Source organism: Sturnira hondurensis, unplaced genomic scaffold (assembly GCF_014824575.4).
Source record: "Sturnira hondurensis isolate 20B ecotype Veracruz unplaced genomic scaffold, ASM1482457v3 Scaffold0004136, whole genome shotgun sequence".
In the NCBI taxonomy this organism is placed as follows: domain Eukaryota; kingdom Metazoa; phylum Chordata; class Mammalia; order Chiroptera; family Phyllostomidae; genus Sturnira; species Sturnira hondurensis.
This window is the reverse complement of record NW_028076767.1, coordinates 30,872,296-30,893,749: the sequence shown is the minus strand read 5'-3', so window position 1 is coordinate 30,893,749 and position 21,454 is coordinate 30,872,296. Positions and strand designations below refer to the sequence as shown.

The 21,454-nt window shown below is 37.5% G+C and overlaps 1 protein-coding gene across 2 annotated transcripts in view; it reads right to left on the bottom strand.

Annotated features, from left to right (window-relative positions):
- RAD21L1 (RAD21 cohesin complex component like 1) overlaps positions 1–21,454 on the bottom strand; it is a 29,963-nt gene extending 8,509 nt beyond the window's left edge. The window contains exons 1-11 of one of the 2 annotated variants that reach the window (XM_037044724.1): positions 21,284–21,454; positions 19,389–19,518; positions 17,786–17,879; positions 15,968–16,074; positions 13,814–13,984; positions 12,626–12,721; positions 11,309–11,419; positions 9,402–9,628; positions 9,068–9,167; positions 8,105–8,229; positions 5,047–5,133 (exon numbers count right to left, since the gene is read on the bottom strand). In XM_037044724.1, the coding sequence (XP_036900619.1) occupies positions 5,047–5,133; positions 8,105–8,229; positions 9,068–9,167; positions 9,402–9,628; positions 11,309–11,419; positions 12,626–12,721; positions 13,814–13,984; positions 15,968–16,074; positions 17,786–17,879; positions 19,389–19,518; positions 21,284–21,427 (1,392 nt within the window). In that variant the 5' untranslated portion in view covers positions 21,428–21,454. The remainder of the gene's footprint in view (positions 1–5,046; positions 5,134–8,104; positions 8,230–9,067; positions 9,168–9,401; positions 9,629–11,308; positions 11,420–12,625; positions 12,722–13,813; positions 13,985–15,967; positions 16,075–17,785; positions 17,880–19,388; positions 19,519–21,283) is intronic. The other variant, XM_037044725.1, reaches the window with a different exon arrangement.

Genomic DNA, 21,454 nt, shown 5'->3' with positions numbered 1-21,454 from the left:
GGTCCTGCCAAACAAAGAGCTTATGGTCTGATAACAGAGAGAATAAAAGCAGCATACAGGTTGCAGGATTACATCTATACCCCCCAGGTAATCTTTTAAGAAAAAATTTCAAAGCCCTGGCTGGTGTAGCTCAGTGGATTGAGCACAGGCCTGCGAACCAGAAGATCGCGGTTCGATTCCCAGTCAGGGCACATGCCTGGGTTGCAGGCGGGTTCCCTGCAGGCCAACTCCCAGCAGGGGATGCACAAAAGGCAACCATACATTGATGTTTCTCTCCCTCTCTCCTTCCCCTCTAAAGATAAATAAATAAATAAATAAAATCTTAAAAAAAAATTTCATTGAACTCATTGGGTGACATTAGTTAATAAATTATATAGGTTTCAGGTGCACAATTCTATAATAAATCATCCGTACTTTGTATTGTATGTTAACTATCCCAAGTCTTCTCCCATCACCACTTACCCCCACCTTACCCTCTTCCACCTCCTCCTAACCCCCTTTACTCTGGTGATTACCATACCATTGGCTGTGTCTATGAGGATTTTTTTTTTCTTAAAAAAGCAAAACAAATTTAAAAACAAGAATTTCTGATTAAAACTGTTTTGATGTAGATACCAAAACAAACTGCCCTGTTTAGTTTTACACATACTGTTCATAATCATGTCTAGTAGAATTTGGCCTCAACAAAAACATAATTAAGAAGGTTTAATTTGTATTAATACCTTGCTTTAAAAAAAACCCTCTTCACCCAGCTCCCCAACCCCCACCTCCTCTGACAGTTGTCAGTCTGTTCTCTGTATTTATGGGTCTATTTCTATTTTGTTTGTTAGTTTATTTTATTCATTAGATTCTATATATAAATGAAATCATATGGTACTTGTCTTTCTCTGACTGGCTTATTTCACTGAGCATAAAACTCTTCAGGTCCATCCATGTTGTCACAAACGGTTAAGGTTTCCTTCTTTTTTACAGCCAAGTATCCATATTATTCCATTGTATAAATGTACCACAGCCTTTTCATCCACCCGTTTACTGATGGTCACTTGGGCTACATATGGCCAATGGCATATGAAAAGATACTGAACATCACTAATCAGAAATAACCCTGCAATGAATATAGGGGTGCATATATTCTTTCAAATTCATGTTTCAGGTGTCCTCAGATACATTCCCAGAAGTGGAATCACTGGGCCATAAGGAAGTTCCATTTTTAATTTTGTAAGATAGCTCCATGCTGCTTTCCACAGTGGCTGCACAAGTCTGCATCCCAACCAACAGTGCACAGGGGTTCCCTTTGCTGTGCATCCTCATCAGCACTTGTTGTTTGTTGATTTACTGACAATAGCCATATCACCTTACACCTGAGAGGTGTGAGGTGATAACTCACTGTGGCTTTAAATTGCATTTCTCTGATGATAGTGACATCGAGCATCTTTTCATGTGTCTATTGGCCATCTGTATGTTCTACTTGGAGAAGTGTCTATTCAGGTCTTTTCCCAATTTTTTAATTGGGCTGTTTGCTTTCTTGGTGTGGAATTTTTTAAGTTCTTCATACATTTTGGATATTAACTCGTCAGATGTATCATTGTCAATTATGGTGTCTCATTTAGTAGGTTGTCTTTTAATTTTGTTGATGGTTTTCTTTGCTGAAAAACTTTTCAGTCTGATGTAGTCCCATTTGTTCATTTCTTCTCCTTGCCCAAGGAGATATATCAGAAAAAATATTGCTATGAGCAATGTTTGGGATTTTACTGCCTATGTTTTCTTCTAGGGCTTTTATGGTTTTGAGTATAACTTTTAAGTCTTTAGTCCATTTTGAGTTTATTCTTATGTGAGGTATAAGAAGGTGGTTTAGTTTCTTCTTTTTTTTTTGACTTAACTAACCAAAATCATTTTCCTAACACCATTTATTGAATAGACTACCTTTACCTACTTGTATGTTCTTGTCTCCTTTATCAAATTAAGGAGACAAGATCTTTATTAATTAACCATAAAAGCATAAGTTTATTTCTGGGCTCTCTGTTCTGTTCCATTGATCTGTATGTCTGTTTTTATGCCAGTACCATGCTCTTTTGATTACTATGGCCTTGTAGTATAGCTTGATTCGTCAAACTTTATTCTTCTTTCTCCAGATTGCTGGGGCTATTCGGGGTCTTTGGATTCTTTATGCATTTTTGGAATATTTATTCTAGTTCTGTGAAATACACCATTGGTATCTTAATAGGAACTGCGTTGAATTTATAGATTGCTTTGGGTACTGTGTACATTTTAATGGTGGTAATTCTTTCCATCCATGAACACAGTATATGGTTCCACTTATTTGTGTCTTCTTTAATTTCTTTCTTCAGTGTCTTATAACTTTTTGAGTACAGGTCTTTTACATCCTTGGTTAAATTTATTCCTAGGTATTTTTTATTTTATTATTTTATTTTACTTTTATTGATGCAACTGTAAGTATAATTATTTGCTTAGTTTCCCTTTCTGATAGTTCACTGTTGGTGTACATAAATGCAACTGATTTCTGCATATTTATTTTGTATACTGCTACTTTACTGAATTCATTGATCAGCCCTAACAGTTGTTTGCTGAAATATTTGGGGTTCTCTATATACAGTATCATGTCATCTGCCTGGGCTATCTTCTGATCAGGGGCTGCAGAGTAGGCGAATCTTCAGTCTTTACTGGTAACGCATCCCAGGGCATCAGGCCCTTACTTTGAAAAGCAGGCAGCGAAGACCACCCCTTGTGGCCAGAACTTATCCCAGCTCTGGTCAATCTAAACTCAGTTAACAGGAGTAAACATAACTATTAAAAAACTGCCTGGTAAAGGCCTTTATCTAAACTTACTCAGTGATATAGAAGCTCTGACCATAACTGACATTTAGTAGTTTGTATAAAATTGGGGTAGAAAACTCAGATTTTGAGGGTGAAGATCAACCAATTGCCTATCACGTTATGTGAATAGATTCATTCTTTTCAGTCTTTAAATCTTCAGAAATACTTCAGTATTGAAAAACTGTAAAGTTGAAATCCCTTTACAAAAATTCACTCCAAGCCCTTACCAACTATAACATTATGAGTTGAGAACAGAAAGGTGCTGATGAGCCTGAAAAAAATGTATTTTTTCTAAAACATTGTATGGCTCAAGTCCTATATCTATATATATGACTTCTGCTCAAAGGGCCACAAGGCAGCAGCAAAGCTTGAAGTAACATCTGGCCTGTCTAATTCCATATATAGTATTGTTTTGTGTCTGTGATTTTTGTCCCAGAGTGTAAAGGCATTTTAAGACTGTAATGAATTTTTAGACTTTTTTTAGTAAATAATATCAAAACCTGCAATGCCTGATATTAATTTTGCTTTTGAGCAAATTATCATTATGATGAGCTCCAAGACTATTAGACTGTTTTTTCATATGTGGGAAAACAGACTGAATTCTCTGGGTAAGCTAGGACAGAATAAATACCTGAACTTTTTACCTGAAACATTTAAACAGCTGAGCCAGAAGTGGGCTGATTCATTTTTGTCTTTCTCTTTGCCTCTATAGACACGGGTTATTTTCATACAGGGTCAAGCAAAGTACAACGCAGCACAAGTTCAGCTGTTTTAATAATCCACTGGGCTTTCCACACAATGGATTCAGCTATAGCGTGTCCAGGGAGATGGACTGAACAGGCTTCAGCAAAGCACACACACTGTTTCTCCTGAGCCTTCTCCTGGTTAGTTTAGTTGTACAGTATGGGAGAAGCTCTGGTCTCGTGAATTTTTAACAAAGAGTTGGACAATTGCTTTTTATATTTCAAAAATAGCATTCTGTGTATTCAAAAACCAAAAATCAACATTAATTATGGGATGAGCTCGTGTATTGCCCAGAACAGGCTAACTCTGACCATGCAAGATGCTGTTTGTTTGAGAGATTTTAAGAAAACCTGAACTATAAGCCAAGACAGGCCATTCACATGAAAAAGCCACTGGAAACAGGTAGGGTGGGCCTGAAGTGGGTGGGGCAGTGCCTCAGAGAACCAACAGGGTGGGGCAAACAGTGTGAGCCAGGTTGATGGAGTCTGAGAGATGATGCCTGCCTGCCAGCTCTGTCAAGGCAAGGCTCATCAAAGGAACAGTGGTCTCTGCCAGCACTTCTGTCTGGGAGAAAGCTGCCCCTCCAGCTCTCACCGTGATACTGGACATTCAGTTCCTTCCTACTTATCTTCAGTGCCTTTTAAGCTGCTGCCCCAGTGCCAGAACTCAGATGAGTGAGTATGAGTAAATCCGTGCACAGGTCCTTAAACGGGAACTGTCTGGGACTCCAGAAGCCTCTGCTTCACTCAGCCTCAATCCCCATTGGTTTTATAGCCAGAAGTTACGGGAACTTCTCTTCCTGGCACTAGAGCCCTGGGCTGGGGGCCTGGTGTGGAGCTGGGACCCCTCACTCCTCATGGGGGACCTCTGGAGCCAAGATTTCCTTCCTCATTTTTATCTACCACACAAGGGTGGGACCAGCTCATTTTGTATCTCCACCTCTCCTACCAGTCTTGATGTGGCTTTTTTAGTTACCTAGTTGTAGGACTTCCATTTAGCCAGATTTCAGGCAGTGCTTAACAATGGTTCTTGTGTAGTTGAGTTGTAATTTTGATGTGGTCGCCGGAGGATGCGAGTACTATGCTGCCATCTTGACTGGAAGCCCTCTAAAGTAAAATCCAAGTGCCCCAGGCCATATCCCTAATATAGCTCTGTTTCTCTCGAGATGTTGTAAGAATAACTTAAAATAGTGATTCTCAACATTTTAAATCTGAGACTACTTTTGATAAGCATAAAAATCTCTTCCCTTCCTTTAGAATTATTTGAAGTTTCAAAATAAAAAGTCAACGTAATTCTGAATATGTATTATCAAACCATTCATACACATCTTTGTTGAGATCACTAATATAAATTATAATTTAAAAAGGTAACACGACGGCTCTAAAAACTAATGTTTAGGTAAAGAAGGTGTTAAACCTTTAGGAACAAAGTTTTTAAAAACACTTCCAAGACTATACATATACTTGCCAATTCAACTGGACAATTTTCAATTTCTGACGCTGAGATGGCATTCACTAAAGAGGATTCGTCAGCAGCCAAAGAAACAATATCCTGCTAAAGCAAATTAGAAAAAAATAGGTAAGTTATCACAGTAGCAGTAGTCATCCCAGGAACAATGGCATTCTGATAAATGCTTTAATCACATGCATGCTCATTTATAAAACTAAGTTAAAGTACTATATCCCAGGCAGGCAGCCTCTGACTTAAATATTCCTCTTTTCCATATGTCTCCTACAAATGAAGAACTTGCATGCCCCTTCCCCCATCCCTCCTATTTCTCTTGCCTCTGCAGATTTCGTATCAAAAGTCTCTGCTGCTAGGCGCTGAGGCCACTTCCCTTTGAAGCGTTTTCTCTGGCCCCAGCTCCCTGCCTCTATTCTCATGCCAGGACCAGGTGGCAGAAGAAGGAGATGTGCAAACAGAGGGAGTGGTACAAAGAAAGGGATATTAATATCCCTACCTACGGCCGCGACAGGATTCTGGCCACCAGTGTGGAGCTGTCACTGGCCAAAGGGAAGGAAAACTGTATTTGGAGGCAGAGCAAAGTCATAAAGGGAAAAGGAAGGAGAGAAAGCCAGGAATTCTCCATCCTCTGCCTTTTTCATGGCTATAGAAGCTGTCAGCCCCCTTTTCGTGTCTCCAAGCTTCCTTCCCCAGCTGTCATCTCTGATCTTGATTAAGTTAGAAGCTTCCTACAACAGTTGACTTGATTTTTCACTTCAGCTTTTTAAAATTTTTGGTGAATATACGGAGTTGCATTTTATTCTTTAATATACATATTGGTGAAAATCATGTTTTTCTCTTTTAATTTCTGTGAATATTCTACATTTTAGATGCTCTCAATTTTGCAGTTACATGAACATTTTCTTTTATGAAGATATGAAAATGACAAATCAGAATCATTATTTCCTGCCTCTCCAAACTGATGGGTGCTCCCATTACTGACTATATTTCCCATCTGTTCACCATTTTTGGAAGCAGAATAAGAATGGAATTGAAGGTTAAAGCATAAGCATAGGAAAAAAGCAAAAGGTTCAAAAGAACAAGTGCACCAATCTCTTTCTTTTACTTCAAGCACCTGGGAAAACCCAGTTTTGTTAATATGTTGAAAAGTCATAAACTAAACAACTTGCTTAATCGGAATTCTCAGTGGTTGTACTCTAAGAAATGGCTGAACCCAAATAAAGGAGAGTAGTACTGGCAACCCAGTATCTCAGTATCTAGCATGTTATGAAATATTTAGTAAAACACATTCTCTTTCGGTGCATTATGAAGTTGTCTTTCCTTCCAAGGGCATTTAGTTTCAGTGTGAAGTGACTTTGAATTCCCTGAGTGGTTATCAAAGTACAGTGATGATGAAACAGACTAGAAAAGCACTGGTTTATTTTTATCTGGCATGGCTATAATATTTACATTTGTACAATCAATAAAGTAACAATTGGGAAAATATTGTAAAGTAAATTGTTTCCACGTATGTTTTCATATAACTGTGTTTTTCAAATAAAAGTCATGACTTCAAATAAAAATTATTTTAGCCCTGGCTGGTGTAGCTCAGTGGATTGAGCATGGGCCTGCGAACCACACGATTGGGGTTCGATTCCCAGTCAGGGCACATGCCTGGGTTGCAGGCCAGGTCCCAGCAGGGGACTCACAAGAGTCAACCATACATTGATATTTCTCTCCTTCTTTACTTCCCTTCCCCTCTAAGGATAAATAAATAAAATCTTTAAAAAATATATTTAAAAAATTTAATTTTGGTCATGGATCTTTAGTCTTTTAGATTCAAGACTGAGGTAAGTGGTAGGTCTAAAATGTTGGAGGGGCAGAGTGACCCCACCCACCACTGATGAGAATAAGTCTACCAAGATATATTCTGCTTGGGGAGGAAAGGTGGCTTATCTCTCAAAGAAAGACCTTGAGAAAGGGCTTTTCTTGGATTCAACTTGCACAGAACTACAGGTAAAGCTCATCAATTATTGTTAGGTTGTAAGGATCAAACAATAGAAAACATTCAAAGAACTCTGAGGGCTTATTCTGAGTCAGGGGCAGTTAGCTAAAGGGCCATAAAATTTTGGGAAACAAACTCATTTTATGCTTGGACCCTTATCAAAAAATTGAGGGCATTCTTAGCAAAGCAGGTTTCAAAGGATTTTATGCATTCTTTCTTAGGCCTGATTGCCTGAGGAATTGCCCGTTTCTGCCCAGGGCTGCACCACCCTCCAGCATTGTTTCAGGCTTAAGTCAGGCAGGGAAAGTAAGGCAGCCAAGAGATTAGGAGACTTCTCACAGACAGAATGAGGACTCAGGCTATGTCAAAACTGAGGGGTGAGGGTCCATTACCCCCTTTTTCTACAGCTCCCCCAAGTCCTTCCATGGTGGCCCCATCATGATCATGCCTGTCTTAGGTCGTTCCTCCCTTGAGGAATCTTACCAGTCATTGGCTAACCGGTCATCTACCCAGGGGGCCAGGCAGGGTGAAGTAAAGGGGCAGAGGCAGTGCCCCTACCAGGAAGATAAGCTTTGTCTCCTTAGTGGCTTATGGTCCCAAGATCTTTTTACTCAGCCTTAGCCATGGGGGGTTACAGCTTCCGAAACCAGGCAGGGTGCTTCCCAACACTAAATCATATTATTCTTATAGCTGGGAAGGGTGAATTTATGATCAAAATCAAAACATAGGTGTATTGTCTAGAATCCTACAACTCCATGACATATTGAATGTGGAGCCTAGGAATATCCTCGGCATATAACCAGATTCAGGTACAATCACTTATTTAATGTACTATGCAAAATACCATTTCAGTATGAAACTACTTATCTGACGCGTTACTATCCTAAAGTTCCAGAAAATACTGTTCTGCAGATGATAATAATGTTTTATCCCGTAGTATTGCTACCTACTAAAGAAATTATAGGATGATGAGATAAATTACAAAAATGTAAGACAATACTAATCAGAGTCTCAATGTTCCTTCACTATATCTGTGTCAGAAAAAAATATTTTGATTATTCTTTTTGGTTAACTTACCTCAGAACTAATATTTTTATTGGTATCCTCATGAGAGCTACAATTTGAACCATTAATCACATCCTTCCAAGTTCTGGGTTGCTTTAACTCTTGCTGGGAATTTGGATCTTTCACCATAGAGGTCTCTGAAGTATTAAGGAAGTAAAGAAGATTTCACCAAAATATCTTTTCAACTTAAATTAGAATCTGATTGTTACAAAAGAAAACATTTGACACTGGAATCCATTTAAGCAAAGGGTATGCACACTGTCGAGGGTTCCCAAACCTCACATATTTATCTTCCCATCTCCCACACCTGCCTCCGTCACCTCCACTTCCCATCCTCCACCACCTCCGTCCTCGGCACTCACACCCATACATTTCCTCACAAGACTACATGGGTAGTTCAAGTCCCCCTTGGCATATCATTATGCAGATTTTAATGATTTCAGGAAGGGTGACCAGAAAGCAGAGGCTCACTCACCACATAGGTTGGTTTTATTATTTCTTTATAATAGTCACAATAATAATCAGCAATTATTAATACCCGATGTATCCTCTGGGTATACAGAAATATCTGTCTCAGGTTAACTGTATTGTTTAAATGCTATTCTTATTCACTAGGTGACTTTTCATGTTAGTTGTTTTAAAGTGAAATAGTATCTTACTAGATACAAAAGTTTTCTTTGTTGAAGGTTTGTGAATACCGCCTTGGCAGGTGTGGGAAGTAGGAAAGCATGAGAGTATGTATGGTACACATTGTATGTAAACTCTTTTGAATGCAGGTTTGTGGACAAAAATTAATCTGCAAAACAGAAAAATGTAATGATGCTATAACATTCCTTTTAAATTCAAATACTCTTCTGGAGATGGCATTGATAGTTGGGAATATGAAAATGAATTCCATCCTCACTTTGTAATGCAAAATGAAAATTTTTTGTTTCTACAACATTCCTCAAAATCCACAAAATTAGGATGTCTTACCTACTGTGTTTCCACCTCTCATTTCTTCCCTTACTGATTCCTTCCGCATCAATTTTCTTCCAAGTTTAAAGCCACAGGATAGAAAGCATTTTGTAAACAACTGCAAAAATACACATTTTTGTTTCTAGTTTCTGTACAAATAAAGCAACTCAATAAACTATAAGCACATATGCTAAAAAGTGAAAGTTATAATTCATGCACCCATATCCAGCCAATTAATTCAACATAAGGGGGTATTTTTTTCACAAGTTTAAATTCTTGAATATGAGTATAAATATGCATTTATTTATTTATACTAAACACTGCACACGTGCAAACGTATGGAAGCTACTACCATTTTCAGTTCATTATGAGTCAGATCCTGGGTAGCAGTTGACAGGAGTGTATCGACCCCTCCCTTCTTTTTCCACATCATCAGCCTTTGGGTAGGTGGTGCAAGTTCCAAAACCATGAGAGTGTCAGCAAAGGATGTAAGTTGTTTATGCATAACTTTGCTACTGAGCTCCTTGACTGGATCTATGAGCAATTTCCTCTTTTTGCTTTTCCTCTTCCAAGCAATGTCTAAATATAAGAAATGGGCACAAATGTGATCTGTTGTACAAGTTTGTAAAATGGTATTCTAGGCACTGCATATCAAAGAAATATTGACCACAATTCAACCTACAGGGCTGCACAGAGAGGAAAACCCCCTTCTCTCTACTGAAAATTATGGTTTACAAAGTTTTTGCACAACTAGAGTGTCTGAGAAGCCAAGACTTCACACATTTTGTAAGGTGTTGCTCAAAGTCTCTGAGGGGGCACTCTGTTGACCTACACAGTGGACAACAGAGGAAATGGGGAACGGAAGGTATATTGACAGGAAACTCACTCCATTCTGAGGTTCCTTAAAATATCTACATAGCAGAATAACTTTTTGAAACAATAACTTGTGTTTGTCCAGTGTTTTTTTCCCTCACTGAAATTCACACACAAAGTCCAAGTGGGTAGCCCATGGGATTTCATGCCTATAGGTAATTTTACCAGGTAGAAAGCAGAGTCATTTTTTTCCTTAGTAAAGATGCAAAAGGGGAGGGAGGGTTAAGTTTCCAAGAATGTGTGAAGATCTGAGATCAGATGGAGCCAGAAGGAGCAGGCACCAGCTTGCTGATGGGCCTCTCGGTAAAATCCTGGGAACATGAGATCCCAGAGGGACTGGCCATGTGATGACTCCAGAGGCTATGCAGGCTGGGACTGTGGGCCAAAAGTTCCCTTCCACTTGCCACAAACTGCCCCCCAATTTTGACACTACGTGGCTTAGGGCAGGATAATGGAGCCATGCAGGCTAAAATTCTTGCCAGCCCCGTGGGATGGATGCTCAAGGTTAAATTTGGTAAAGAAAATAAAAGTGAATGCTCTATTCCTTGCGTGCCTGAGTTTATAAACTAAAATCCCAATCAATGACACTACTTCAAACTAGTACATGCTTTAAAAGTCTAGTTATATATTAGATTCATATTTATTGTTTATTTTTAAAAACATGCTTGAAGTTAAATGTTAGAAGAGATGGAGTTTCTCTTCTGATTCTTTCATTCTGCCTTATTTTATATTCATTTCCATGGTTATTTATTTCCTGATCAGATTGTGAGTTTTTTTTTAAATTGAGTCTATGGAGGTGACATTGGTGAATAAAATCAGACAGGTTTCAAGGGTACAACTCAACAAAACATCAGCTGCACACTCATCACACCCCCATTGGCCAAAGTAAAGTCTGTTTCTGTCCCCATTTATCCCCACTTTGCCCCCCCTGCCTCTGGCTATCACCATACTGCTCTTGTCTGTGTGTGTATGTACACATATATATTGGCATATATTAATATATAGTGTCCAGCACAAATGATGCCCTTTTTATTACATAAATCTTTCATTACAAACTGTAACATAACAACATCACCCTCGAGCTCACCCTGTGACATTTTAGGTGAAATGTTCAAATTGCTGTCCATCCCCTGTGAGACATTCACGGACCCTACCAACCACACTCAATGGCATTACTTCTGCCAGGCCCTGTATATTATATATATTAATATATATATTAAGTTTCTTAAAAGCAGGAACTATGACTTCTTCATTTGTGCTCAACAGGGAGTAATGGCTCAATAACTACTGAACTCAGTTTAAAATTTTCCAGTTTCCCAAACTTCTCTGACTGAAAGTAAGTTAGTAGGTGTCAAACATAAGAATAAAAATATGAATGACTCTTACCTGAAGCATCAATTGGATCAAGGGTAAATCCTTCCTCTTCATTTAATAATGTGGTTTCATACATTTGTTCATTTTCCAGTAGATGTATACATTCTGGATGATCTGGTTCTACTAATCAACACCACCATAACAATTACAAAAATAATAACTAGAGGACTCTATGATTATTTAAGTGAAGGATAAACTAATTGAAGGTTTATATTGCTAAGTAGAGCCACATATGAATTCTCAGAGTGATGTATGTAATAGTGTTGGGGAGGATCAGTTATCACATAGTCTGCGGTCCACAGTGTCCAGGTGAGTCAATGTCATTACCCTCTTTTGCACATGTGACATCTAAGGCTGGACTCTGATATGACTGTGACCATAGTCACAAAGTGAAAACGTGGTACCAACCATGATAAATGACAGGTTTAATTTTGATTATGTGTCTGCTAAAAATTTTGTATTCCGTGAAATAATTTAATTATTAGTTGACCCATAAAAAACTGTAATTAAATTTTAATTGCCTATCTCTTTTCACATTTAAAATTTTCACTATTGTGTTAGAGGGCAAATGTAATGTCAAAAAAAGTAAAAAAATCAAAATGAGGCTAATCATACATTTAATTCTTAAAAAAATCTGACTAAAAGAACTCGAATCAAGCCCTGGCTGGTGTAGCTCAGTGGATTGAGCGCGGGCCTGTGAACCACATGATTGCGGTTCGATTCCCAGTCAGGGCACATGCCTGGGTTGCAGGCCAGTTCCCAGCAGGGGACTCACGAGAGGCAACCATACATTGATATTTCTCTCCTTCTCTCCTTCCCTTCCCATCTAAAGATAAATAATAAATAAAATCTTTTGAAAAAAGCAGCAAACATTTATAAAAAAAAAAGAACTCAAATCATTTGAGGTACCTTAAATAAAATTCAAGTAGAAAATATGCCCCCCACTTACAAATTCTCTCCAATTATATATAGGTTATCGAACCATAGTATGGCATTAATATAATTAATAACCATTTTGTATCAGAAGTTAATAATGTTTTTACCATGTAACATGTTATTTTCATGATTCAAAAGCATGAAAATATTCGGGCAGAGTATTTAAACATGCTCTCATATGAAATATACCCAGTACTGGTTAAATAACCATTATTGTACCTTTCTCAGAACCCAGTTTCTTATTCTACATAGTCTTGAGCCAAACTAAGAGTTGGAGGGACATTTTTTATTATCTTTTGATATACTATAGGCTACATAGATTCAAAAGACCTGAGGCTCCATTTGAATATTACCAACAGTTTGCTTTCTACACAAAGGAAAACTTCAACATACCCACTGTAGTATCAGGAGGCTCAGGAGGTAGGGGGACTTCTCTGTTCGAAGGCATGTCTTCTAACAGGACATTCTCATCATGTTGCAACAGATTGTCTTGAAAAACACAACAAATACTTTTGTGATACAGAACTGAATCTATCATTTGCTCACTAAACTTTGATGGATAGGATTGTATATAAGAAACTGTGAAAGCACACAACAATGAGGGAGCCCTGCTTAATGAGATTTGGTTGGATAGACTATCACATTTCATGTAGACTGACATAATTTTATATATTTAATTTTCTTTCCTTTATTGAAATCTATTTTTAGACGTCCAATTTCATAAAACATTTATTCTAATAGCAAGATAGCAGCCTTATTACAAAACCATGCTTAGTTTCATACAAAGAAGTGAAAGTGTTCACACTCCTTTGGTGGAGATCAAAGGTGGAGCTACTGTGTTTTCATATTTCCAAAATTCTAGCAGTTTGCCATACCAGTTTTTTAAAAATAATTGACTGGTTTGAGAGAGAGAGAGGAAGGTGGTGGGGAGAGAGACACACTAATTTTGTTCCACTTATGTCCTCTTTCATTGGTTGATTCTTGCATGTGCCCTGACCAGGAATAGAACCCACAACCTTGGTGTACCAGGGCAATGCTTTAACCAACTGAACTACCCCGCCAGGGCAACCACCCTTTTAATGTAAACTAGAAAAATTTTAAAAGATGTGATATGTAGCAGTCAATATCTTTAAAATATATGCATTTGGATTTCTTAGTTTTTGCCTATACTACTATGATTAATATAATTATAAAAATAAAATGAAAAATATACAATGTTGGACAGATCCTCTATAATAGCTCTCCTATAATTTCTGTTAAAGAAAACAAATTTTTTGTATATAATCTAGCATATGTTGTGAGGAATATACTAACCTCACTATTTCCCTTCTAAATTTTAAAAAATGAAAACAATCAGTATTTCACAATCTTTATTAAAATGTGTTCAAACAGATGGCTATTTACTTAGACCCAGCTTAAATGTTTAAGTATTCTGCACACTTTGAAATCTCATGTAAGCAATGTGCTGATTTATGGTAGACACAAACCTGATTGTTTTAGCTTGATCTAACATCTCTACTAATGCACTACAGTCATTTCATAGGAATAAACACCCAATTTCTATAGAACTGGACAGCATACCAATCATTTCTCCTGTAGCCCCTTCATCACCAAATCCATCCCCACTGTCATAGAGCAGAGATTTTTCTCCGTTGAGGCTTCCAGAACTATATTCAATCACAGCACCACTGGAATTCAGCAATACGTTGTCATCAAAGAAGCTATGGCTTCTGAGAACTTCAGATTCCTCCCCTAAATAAATAGGTATCATTAATACTGAGTTAGTCAGAACAACACAGAATTTTTTTAAAACATTTTATTTATTTATCTTTAGAGGGGAAGGGAAGGAGAGAAGGAGAGAAACATCAATGTATGGTTGCTTCTTGTGAGTCCCCCACCAGGAACTGGCCTGCAACCCAGGCATGTGCCCTGACTGGGAATCAAACCGCGATTGTGCGGTTTGCAGGCCCACGCTCAATCCACTGAGCCACACCAGCCAGGGCAAGAATTTTAGGGTTAGAAGGGAATTCAGATATCATCTTATATAGCCCACCCCCGTTTTACAGATAAGGAAAATGAGAGCTAACACACTGATTAGAATTATTAAACTAGAGTCACTTGATTAATCAGCGGATACCAGATTTCTAGTCTAACACGTTTTCCAATACAATAAGAAAAAAAAAAGCCAAAACATCAGGATGGAGTTTCTGGTTATGGTACAGTTTAATGCTTTCCCAGGTTGTTACGGGCAGGGAAATGATTCTTCTACTTTAGGTAGGAGAATTCCTACCTAAAGGTAGGAATTGTTCTGCTTGAACAAGTATTATTTCATATTATTTCAAGGATAATCGCTTGTGTTGTTTATCCATAATGGGGCTTTGGAAAATAAGGAACATATCTGCCTTCTCAGGAATGGAAACATGGGTAAAATTAAAGAATGGGCTTACAACATTAATTTAATAGATATTCACTGAATGACTGGGTATTAGGCAATACGCTAGGGACTGGAGAAACAGCCATTAAAAAGACAGACTAGTCAACGAACATTAAGTGAGTGCTTACTCCACGCATTATATCATGCAGTAGAAACACCATTACAATCCTCATCGTACAGACAAGGAAACACGATCACAGAAAAGTTTTGTAATGTGCACACAGCCAAACTCTAACAAATGGTGAAGCCAGGATGTGAACCCAGCAGAGACATCAGTGTTAGAATGGTTAACTGGTAAAATAGTTTGCCAAATGGAGATTCGTGACAGAAAACTAAGATTCTTACAGCGGCAGATAAAATAAACTCCCTATTTCAAACTGGCCTGCTTCAAGATGAGCTAAGAGCACATATTCTTTCCCTTCCTTGGGTTTGAATCTCTAGGCCCAGGAGTCTGAAACCCCCGAGGGTCGGCACTTCGTCTTTCCTGCCCACCCTCTAACAGCCCATTTAAGTGAAATTCAGTAAAGAAAATAATGAAGTATCACTCATATTGAAAGTTCTCCTATAGGTACACATCTTCTAGAAAGTAAGAGTTTAAAAAGGCAGCCTTCACTGGCCTGGACTAAACATTTGCTCAAAAGAAAAGACTGACTTTTCAAAAAGAACTAAGAATATGTCTACTTGTTCCAGGTGCAGCTGCCAAAAGAAAAAGTCTGGTCAATAAGATAACATTTATGAAGAGACACAATATTCTTAGCACTGAGCATCCCAAGAACCTGAGATTATACAAAACAATTAATGAAATAATCACTGCCTTCAATTGTATACTGACATCCAGAATAGGATGGGTTCATATTAAACAGTTCTTGAAGAACATCAGGTTTGATTTTGTTTTTGAAGAGAAAAATGACTTACTGGTAGAAAAGATTAATGGGTATAATGAAAATAACCCTGTGATGTTGCTAGTAGTATCCCAATATAGGGGAGTAAAGCAGTAAGGAATAGGGCAGTAAGGCTCAGAGAAGTCAGGTAATTAACCCAGGATCACACAGCAAGTAAAGAGAGAAAGCCCAGATTCAAACCCAAGTCTGTCGGTATATGAAGAACACATTCTTCCCACATATACTAGAAAAAAGGCAATTATTACTAAAATTATTGGAGGGTCACATTTATACATCAAAAGATTCATTCTAAAGATATTTCTACTGGCATAGAAATAACTATTTCTATTGGCATTATTTCAATATAAAATGCAAATATAACTGGTTATGATATAGTTTTGATTTCCCAAGTATTCTCACCAAAGCTCACAGCTTGGAAAAGTAGATCATTGTGATAATAGTCTTTCAGTGTGATTTCTTCTGGTCTGCTTTGGTTCTGAGCAAATTTTTCTAAAACATTAATAGCACTATGAAGAAATATAAGATTGAGGGAAACATGTGAACACAACATATTTTGTAGTATACTGCAAAACAACAATAAAAACTCCTAAAACAAAAAAACCCCATGTTTTATTATAAAATAAAGGAAATTTTTACTTTCTCAACAGTATTATTTATAAATATCAGTTTCTCGTACATGCATATGATCTCCAGGTTGCCAAATCCAATGGTCAGCTCTCGGGCCTCTTATTTACCCTAACCCATAGCATTTGAAACAGATGTTGACTTCCTTCCTTATGGAATACTTTCTACTTTTGGCCTCTGGAATACCACTCTGTCTAGGTTTTCTTTCCACCTCATTGGCTGCTCCTTTTCCATCTCCTTTATTAGTCCTTTCTCATCTCCCAGACTATTAACAATTAGGAAAGACCCAATAACACAGTCCTCAGGTCTCAGTCTCATTCTCTCCCTTACTCCCTCTCCCCCTTTTCAACCTACACTTACTCCCATGGGGATTGCCTATGATTCATGCTTGAAGTTCCATTTATGTCTCCCAAATTTGTATATCCCATCCAGACCGCTTTCCTGGATCTTACACCCACGTATTCAACTACCTACAAACTCCCCTCACGTGTGTAACAATCACCATAGAACTTATGTCCAAAACCTAATTTAATTCCTTCACCCTGCCCCTCTGAAACCTGCCATTCCGTAGTTACCCTGACACCATTAAGTGGTAATGATATCACCCTGACTCCATTCTTATGCCCAAAGAGTCATCCTTCACTTCTTTCTCTTAAAGCCATACCCAGCTAGCAAATTCTGTTAGCTCTGACTTCAAAACAGATTCATTATTTGACTGTAAAATCTTCATTTTAGTAAAATGAAGATTGAGAACCGATGACATATACTGTCATATCTCACCTGGGCTTCTTACTGCAATAATCTTCTCACAGGCTCCCCCCTTCCTCTCTTTTCCCCTTATAGTATAGTAAGTACCGGAAAGGAGCACATGGACAGTGAGTCAAATTCATCGTGTCCCTCTCCAATCAAAACCCTCCTGTGCTCCCCAGTGAAATACAGTCCTCGCTGTGGCCTACAACGCCCTACCTCTGCGTTCCTGGCTGCCTCTCTGGCCGCGTTTCTTACCACTCAGACCCTCATTCACTCCCCTGCCGGCTCCTCGCCTCCCTGCTGTTCCTTGAGAGCATCCAGTGTGCTCTGCCTTAGCTCCTCTCACTTGCTGGGCATGAATCCTTCTTCCTCACATTATTGAAAGATTTGTTCCTCTACGTCCTTCAGCTGTCTGTTCTGACCCTAGTGGAAAAACCTTGCTTGACCATTCCATCATTTATTTTATTTTATATTTGATTTCTCTTCCTAAGGGTGATCATCTTCTGTCACACAGCATAGTTAATTATTTGTTTATTGTCTGTCCATTCCAAGTAAACGTTGGATTCCTGCCACCAGGGGCTTTGCTTTATTCACTGCTATCTCTTCAATACCTAGAACAGCGCCTGGCAGACGGAAGGCACTCAGCGAGTATTAACTGCATGTACCAAATATAATAATGATACATTTTGGTGTACTTTGCAGTTGCACACTAGATTTAAGTCTCTGTCAATGGCAGGTTTATTTCACTGGTTAACTACGCCGCATTTGCATTCATGAAATCTGAAGATGAAAACAATACAGTATCAAGAAAGAAATTGAAGTTCAATAAATAAAACAATTTACTTCACATTCTGGATTTCGAAATCATGAAATTCTTCTGGCAGTGTGATAGCAGTGTAAGTTGCTTCAAAATTCTCTTTTGGAAGGTCAACTAGTCCTGAAAAAGAATTTAAAAAATCACATTCAGTAAGCAATGATGCTATGCACAATAAGAAACTCCCAAATAAATCTCTTTTATTGAAGTGAGACTTTCACTGGACTACTGCTTAGTCTCCTGACTGGTTTCCCTGTATCCACTCCGGCCCCTCTTCAGTCCATTCTCTACACGGCAGGCAGCGTGATATTTTAAACACAAAATCAGATCAGATCACTCCCACGCTTCAAATGATTCAGTGACTTCCCTTGTGCATTTAAATAGAATCCCAATTTCTAATCAGGGCCTCTGCAGCCCTACAAACCTATCAGCACCATCTAAGGACACTCTTTTCCTCACGCACTATACTCCAACCATACTGGTCTTTTTGTTCCCTGAACAAGTTAAGCACTTTTTTACCTCAAGACCTTTGCTCTCACAGTTCCCTCTGCCCAGAATGCTATTCCCTCAGGATATTTCTCATTCTTCAAGTTTGAGTTAAATTCTATCCTCTCAAAAAGGTTTCTCCCCCTTGCCTCCCCCCAGCTAGACTAACTAAAATAAAGTTTGTTGTTATTTTCTGTTGTAGCATTCTTTTTATATTTCTTCACAGCATAATCACAATCTATAATTACTCTAATACTTAAAAGAAACTTCTTCCTCATCTGATTTTCTCAGCAGATTACAAAGGACCTTATTTATCTTGCTCATCCTTGTATCCCAGAGCCTAGCATAGTGTTTCACATAAAGTATGAGGTCAACAGACATTTGTGAAATAGATAAATGAACAAATGAACCATATTTGATATTATTATCAATTTACATAGAGATGATACAAATATTTTAAATAAGGAGAAAAGCCTCTCAATCCTGATTCAACAAATATTAACTGAGGGAACAGTATGTGCAATGCACTGAGAAAAGTACTATAAGAAATTCAGGAAATACATGCTAACATATTGCCTTCAAGGAGCTTATAGACTAGTCTGAGAGGCAAACCTGTACCTAAATAACCATAATACAAGATGGAAAATGATGAATGCCTTAAAGTTAAATGTAAAGGCATTATATTTATATTATATGTAAATCTCTAGCACTTTGAGATGTCTAGAGTTTTTTTAATATATTTTATTACTAGCACGCTACTTAAGGAGTCTTGAGAATTCTGAAAATGATGACAATAACTGATATGTAGGTTTCATCGGTCACATTACTTCCAGTTTATCTCAAAAGGCAAAAACAGATACTGCAAACCACATAACACATTAAAACGGAATATCAGAGTTTGCTGCACAAGTGCGGTAGCTTTAAGTATATTTCACAGGTAAACATGCAGAAACATTACAAGTTCTTGAAAGCAGAATCTTCCCCTGTAAACACAGGAAAAAGAGAAGGAAAGAACTGAACGTAGACTCAGTCAAAAGAAAGATTACTTTCACTCTACTCACCCTGGAATCATAGAGGAAAAAGCCCACCCAAAACAAAACGCGAAATGGAACCAAGACAAGGGTGAGAGATTCATACGATATATACCTGGGCGGAACGTCATCTTCATTTTAAGCAACGCTTCACTGCAATCCGCCAAAAGATATTTTGCCTTCCTATTATAGATGCGAACGACTCCCAAAAGAAGGTGTCCTGAAGTTCGAAGTGCAATTTTCACCTTTCAATAATTTTTAAAGTATTAGAATGTGAAAAATTGGATTTACAAGCCCTGTTCTTTGACAATTACAAAGTCATAAGAACTTCTTCTCTTTAAAAAGCAGGTATTTTGTATTCTTATTTAAAGTGAACCATTTAACTTTTACCTCACCTTGTAAAATATTGGGTTGGCCAAGAAGTTCATTTACTTTTTCCATATGACAGCTCTAGTAGTATTTAGCTGTTTAGTATCTAGTAGTTTAGTGTTTAGTTTGAACTTCATTCAAAACAATTTTGTTAGATTGTATCGTGACAGCTGTCATATCAGCGTGCATTTAAAAAATGTATCAAAATTGGTGAATTTTTGCGCAGCCATTTTAATATTGAAGATGGAAGAAAATACACAACATTTTTGGCATATTATGCTTTATTATTTCAAGAAAGGTAAAAACACAACTGAAACAAAAAAGATCTGTGCAGTGTGAGGAGAAGGTGCTGTGACTGATCGAAAGTGTCAAAAGTGGTTTGTGAGGTTTCTTGGTACTATTGACATTTTGGGCAAATAATTCTTTGCTGTGGGGCTGTCTTATGCATTGGAAGATGTTTAGCAGCACCCCTGGCCTCTACCCACTAGAAGCCAATAGCGGGAGATAAGAGATAAGCCAACATACTCAAAATATCCAAATCAATAAAATTATTGGTGAAAATGAAAAATGTGTCTTTTATTTTATGAAAAAAAAAAACCCCTAAATGGACGTTTTGGCCAACCCAATAGTTATTTTCTTCAATGAAGATAATTTCATTTTACATTTAAATGGCATGTGCTATTACTGGCTTTATGGGAAGAATAAAAGTCCCAAGTCAAGCAGAATTGGGTTCAAGCCTTGGCTTAGTTGCTGAGGCTGGGTCATTTAACGTTCCTGAACTTTGATTTATTAATAATGGCTATAATTGATTATTTACTTATTCTGTGACAGGCATGGTCCTAAGGGCTTTTGATTCATTAATTTATTTAATTTTTCAACAACAACTATTTATAGAAGAAAAAACTGAGACTCAGATATGTTAAGTAGCATGCCTAAACTAATACAAGTATTAAGTGATGGAATAGGAATTCACTTTAAACTTGACAAACTCAGAAGTTCATACTCTTAACTATCACGCTTCATGGAGGCAAAAGAAGCCTATCACACAGGATTGTTGTGCAGATTAAAAAGACTAATGAACATAAAATCTAGTCTAGGGCCTTACACATGGTTGGTTTTCAATTATAATTTGCCCTTCTCTCAAGCAGAAAAATACTTAACTTATAAAATATTAAAAGAATCTTTTAAGGTAAATTCTAATAGCTTGTTATATTTTTATAATGAGTATAGCACTTTATTGTTTATGAAGTGTTTTCATATATATTTTCAGTTATATACCATCCTCCTTTTTTCTACTCTCCCTCTTTATTCACTCATTATTTTTCTAATAAATACTTATTTGATTCTACTATGTATATAGTAATTTGACAGGGAATAACAAAGGATTACAAAGTATGTATAACATATGGTCTTTATCCTTTAGGGTCCGTTCTATTTATGATGAACATAAAACAGTTCATTATTAACAGAAACCAATATATGTATATATTCAGATAGTAAATTCTATAGAGGCTAAAAGAGTGAAGACCATTTGAGAAGTAAAACATCCTTGGAAATGTACTTCATGATACAATGTATTTTAATTCCTTTCCTTTCCATAAGTCACAGCAAATACATACTACAATTTAATCAATAGCATACCTTAGGTGAAATAATTTTTTTAATGGTTATCTCTAGATTACATTCAGATACATGGGCCTTCGTGAGTTTCTTCTCCCAGTGAGCTGCAAGCCAGATTTTGGCCAACGGCCCTCTCTTACTCATAAGCACATGTGTGTAGAACATATTGCCTGTATTCCTTAGTTGTATTTA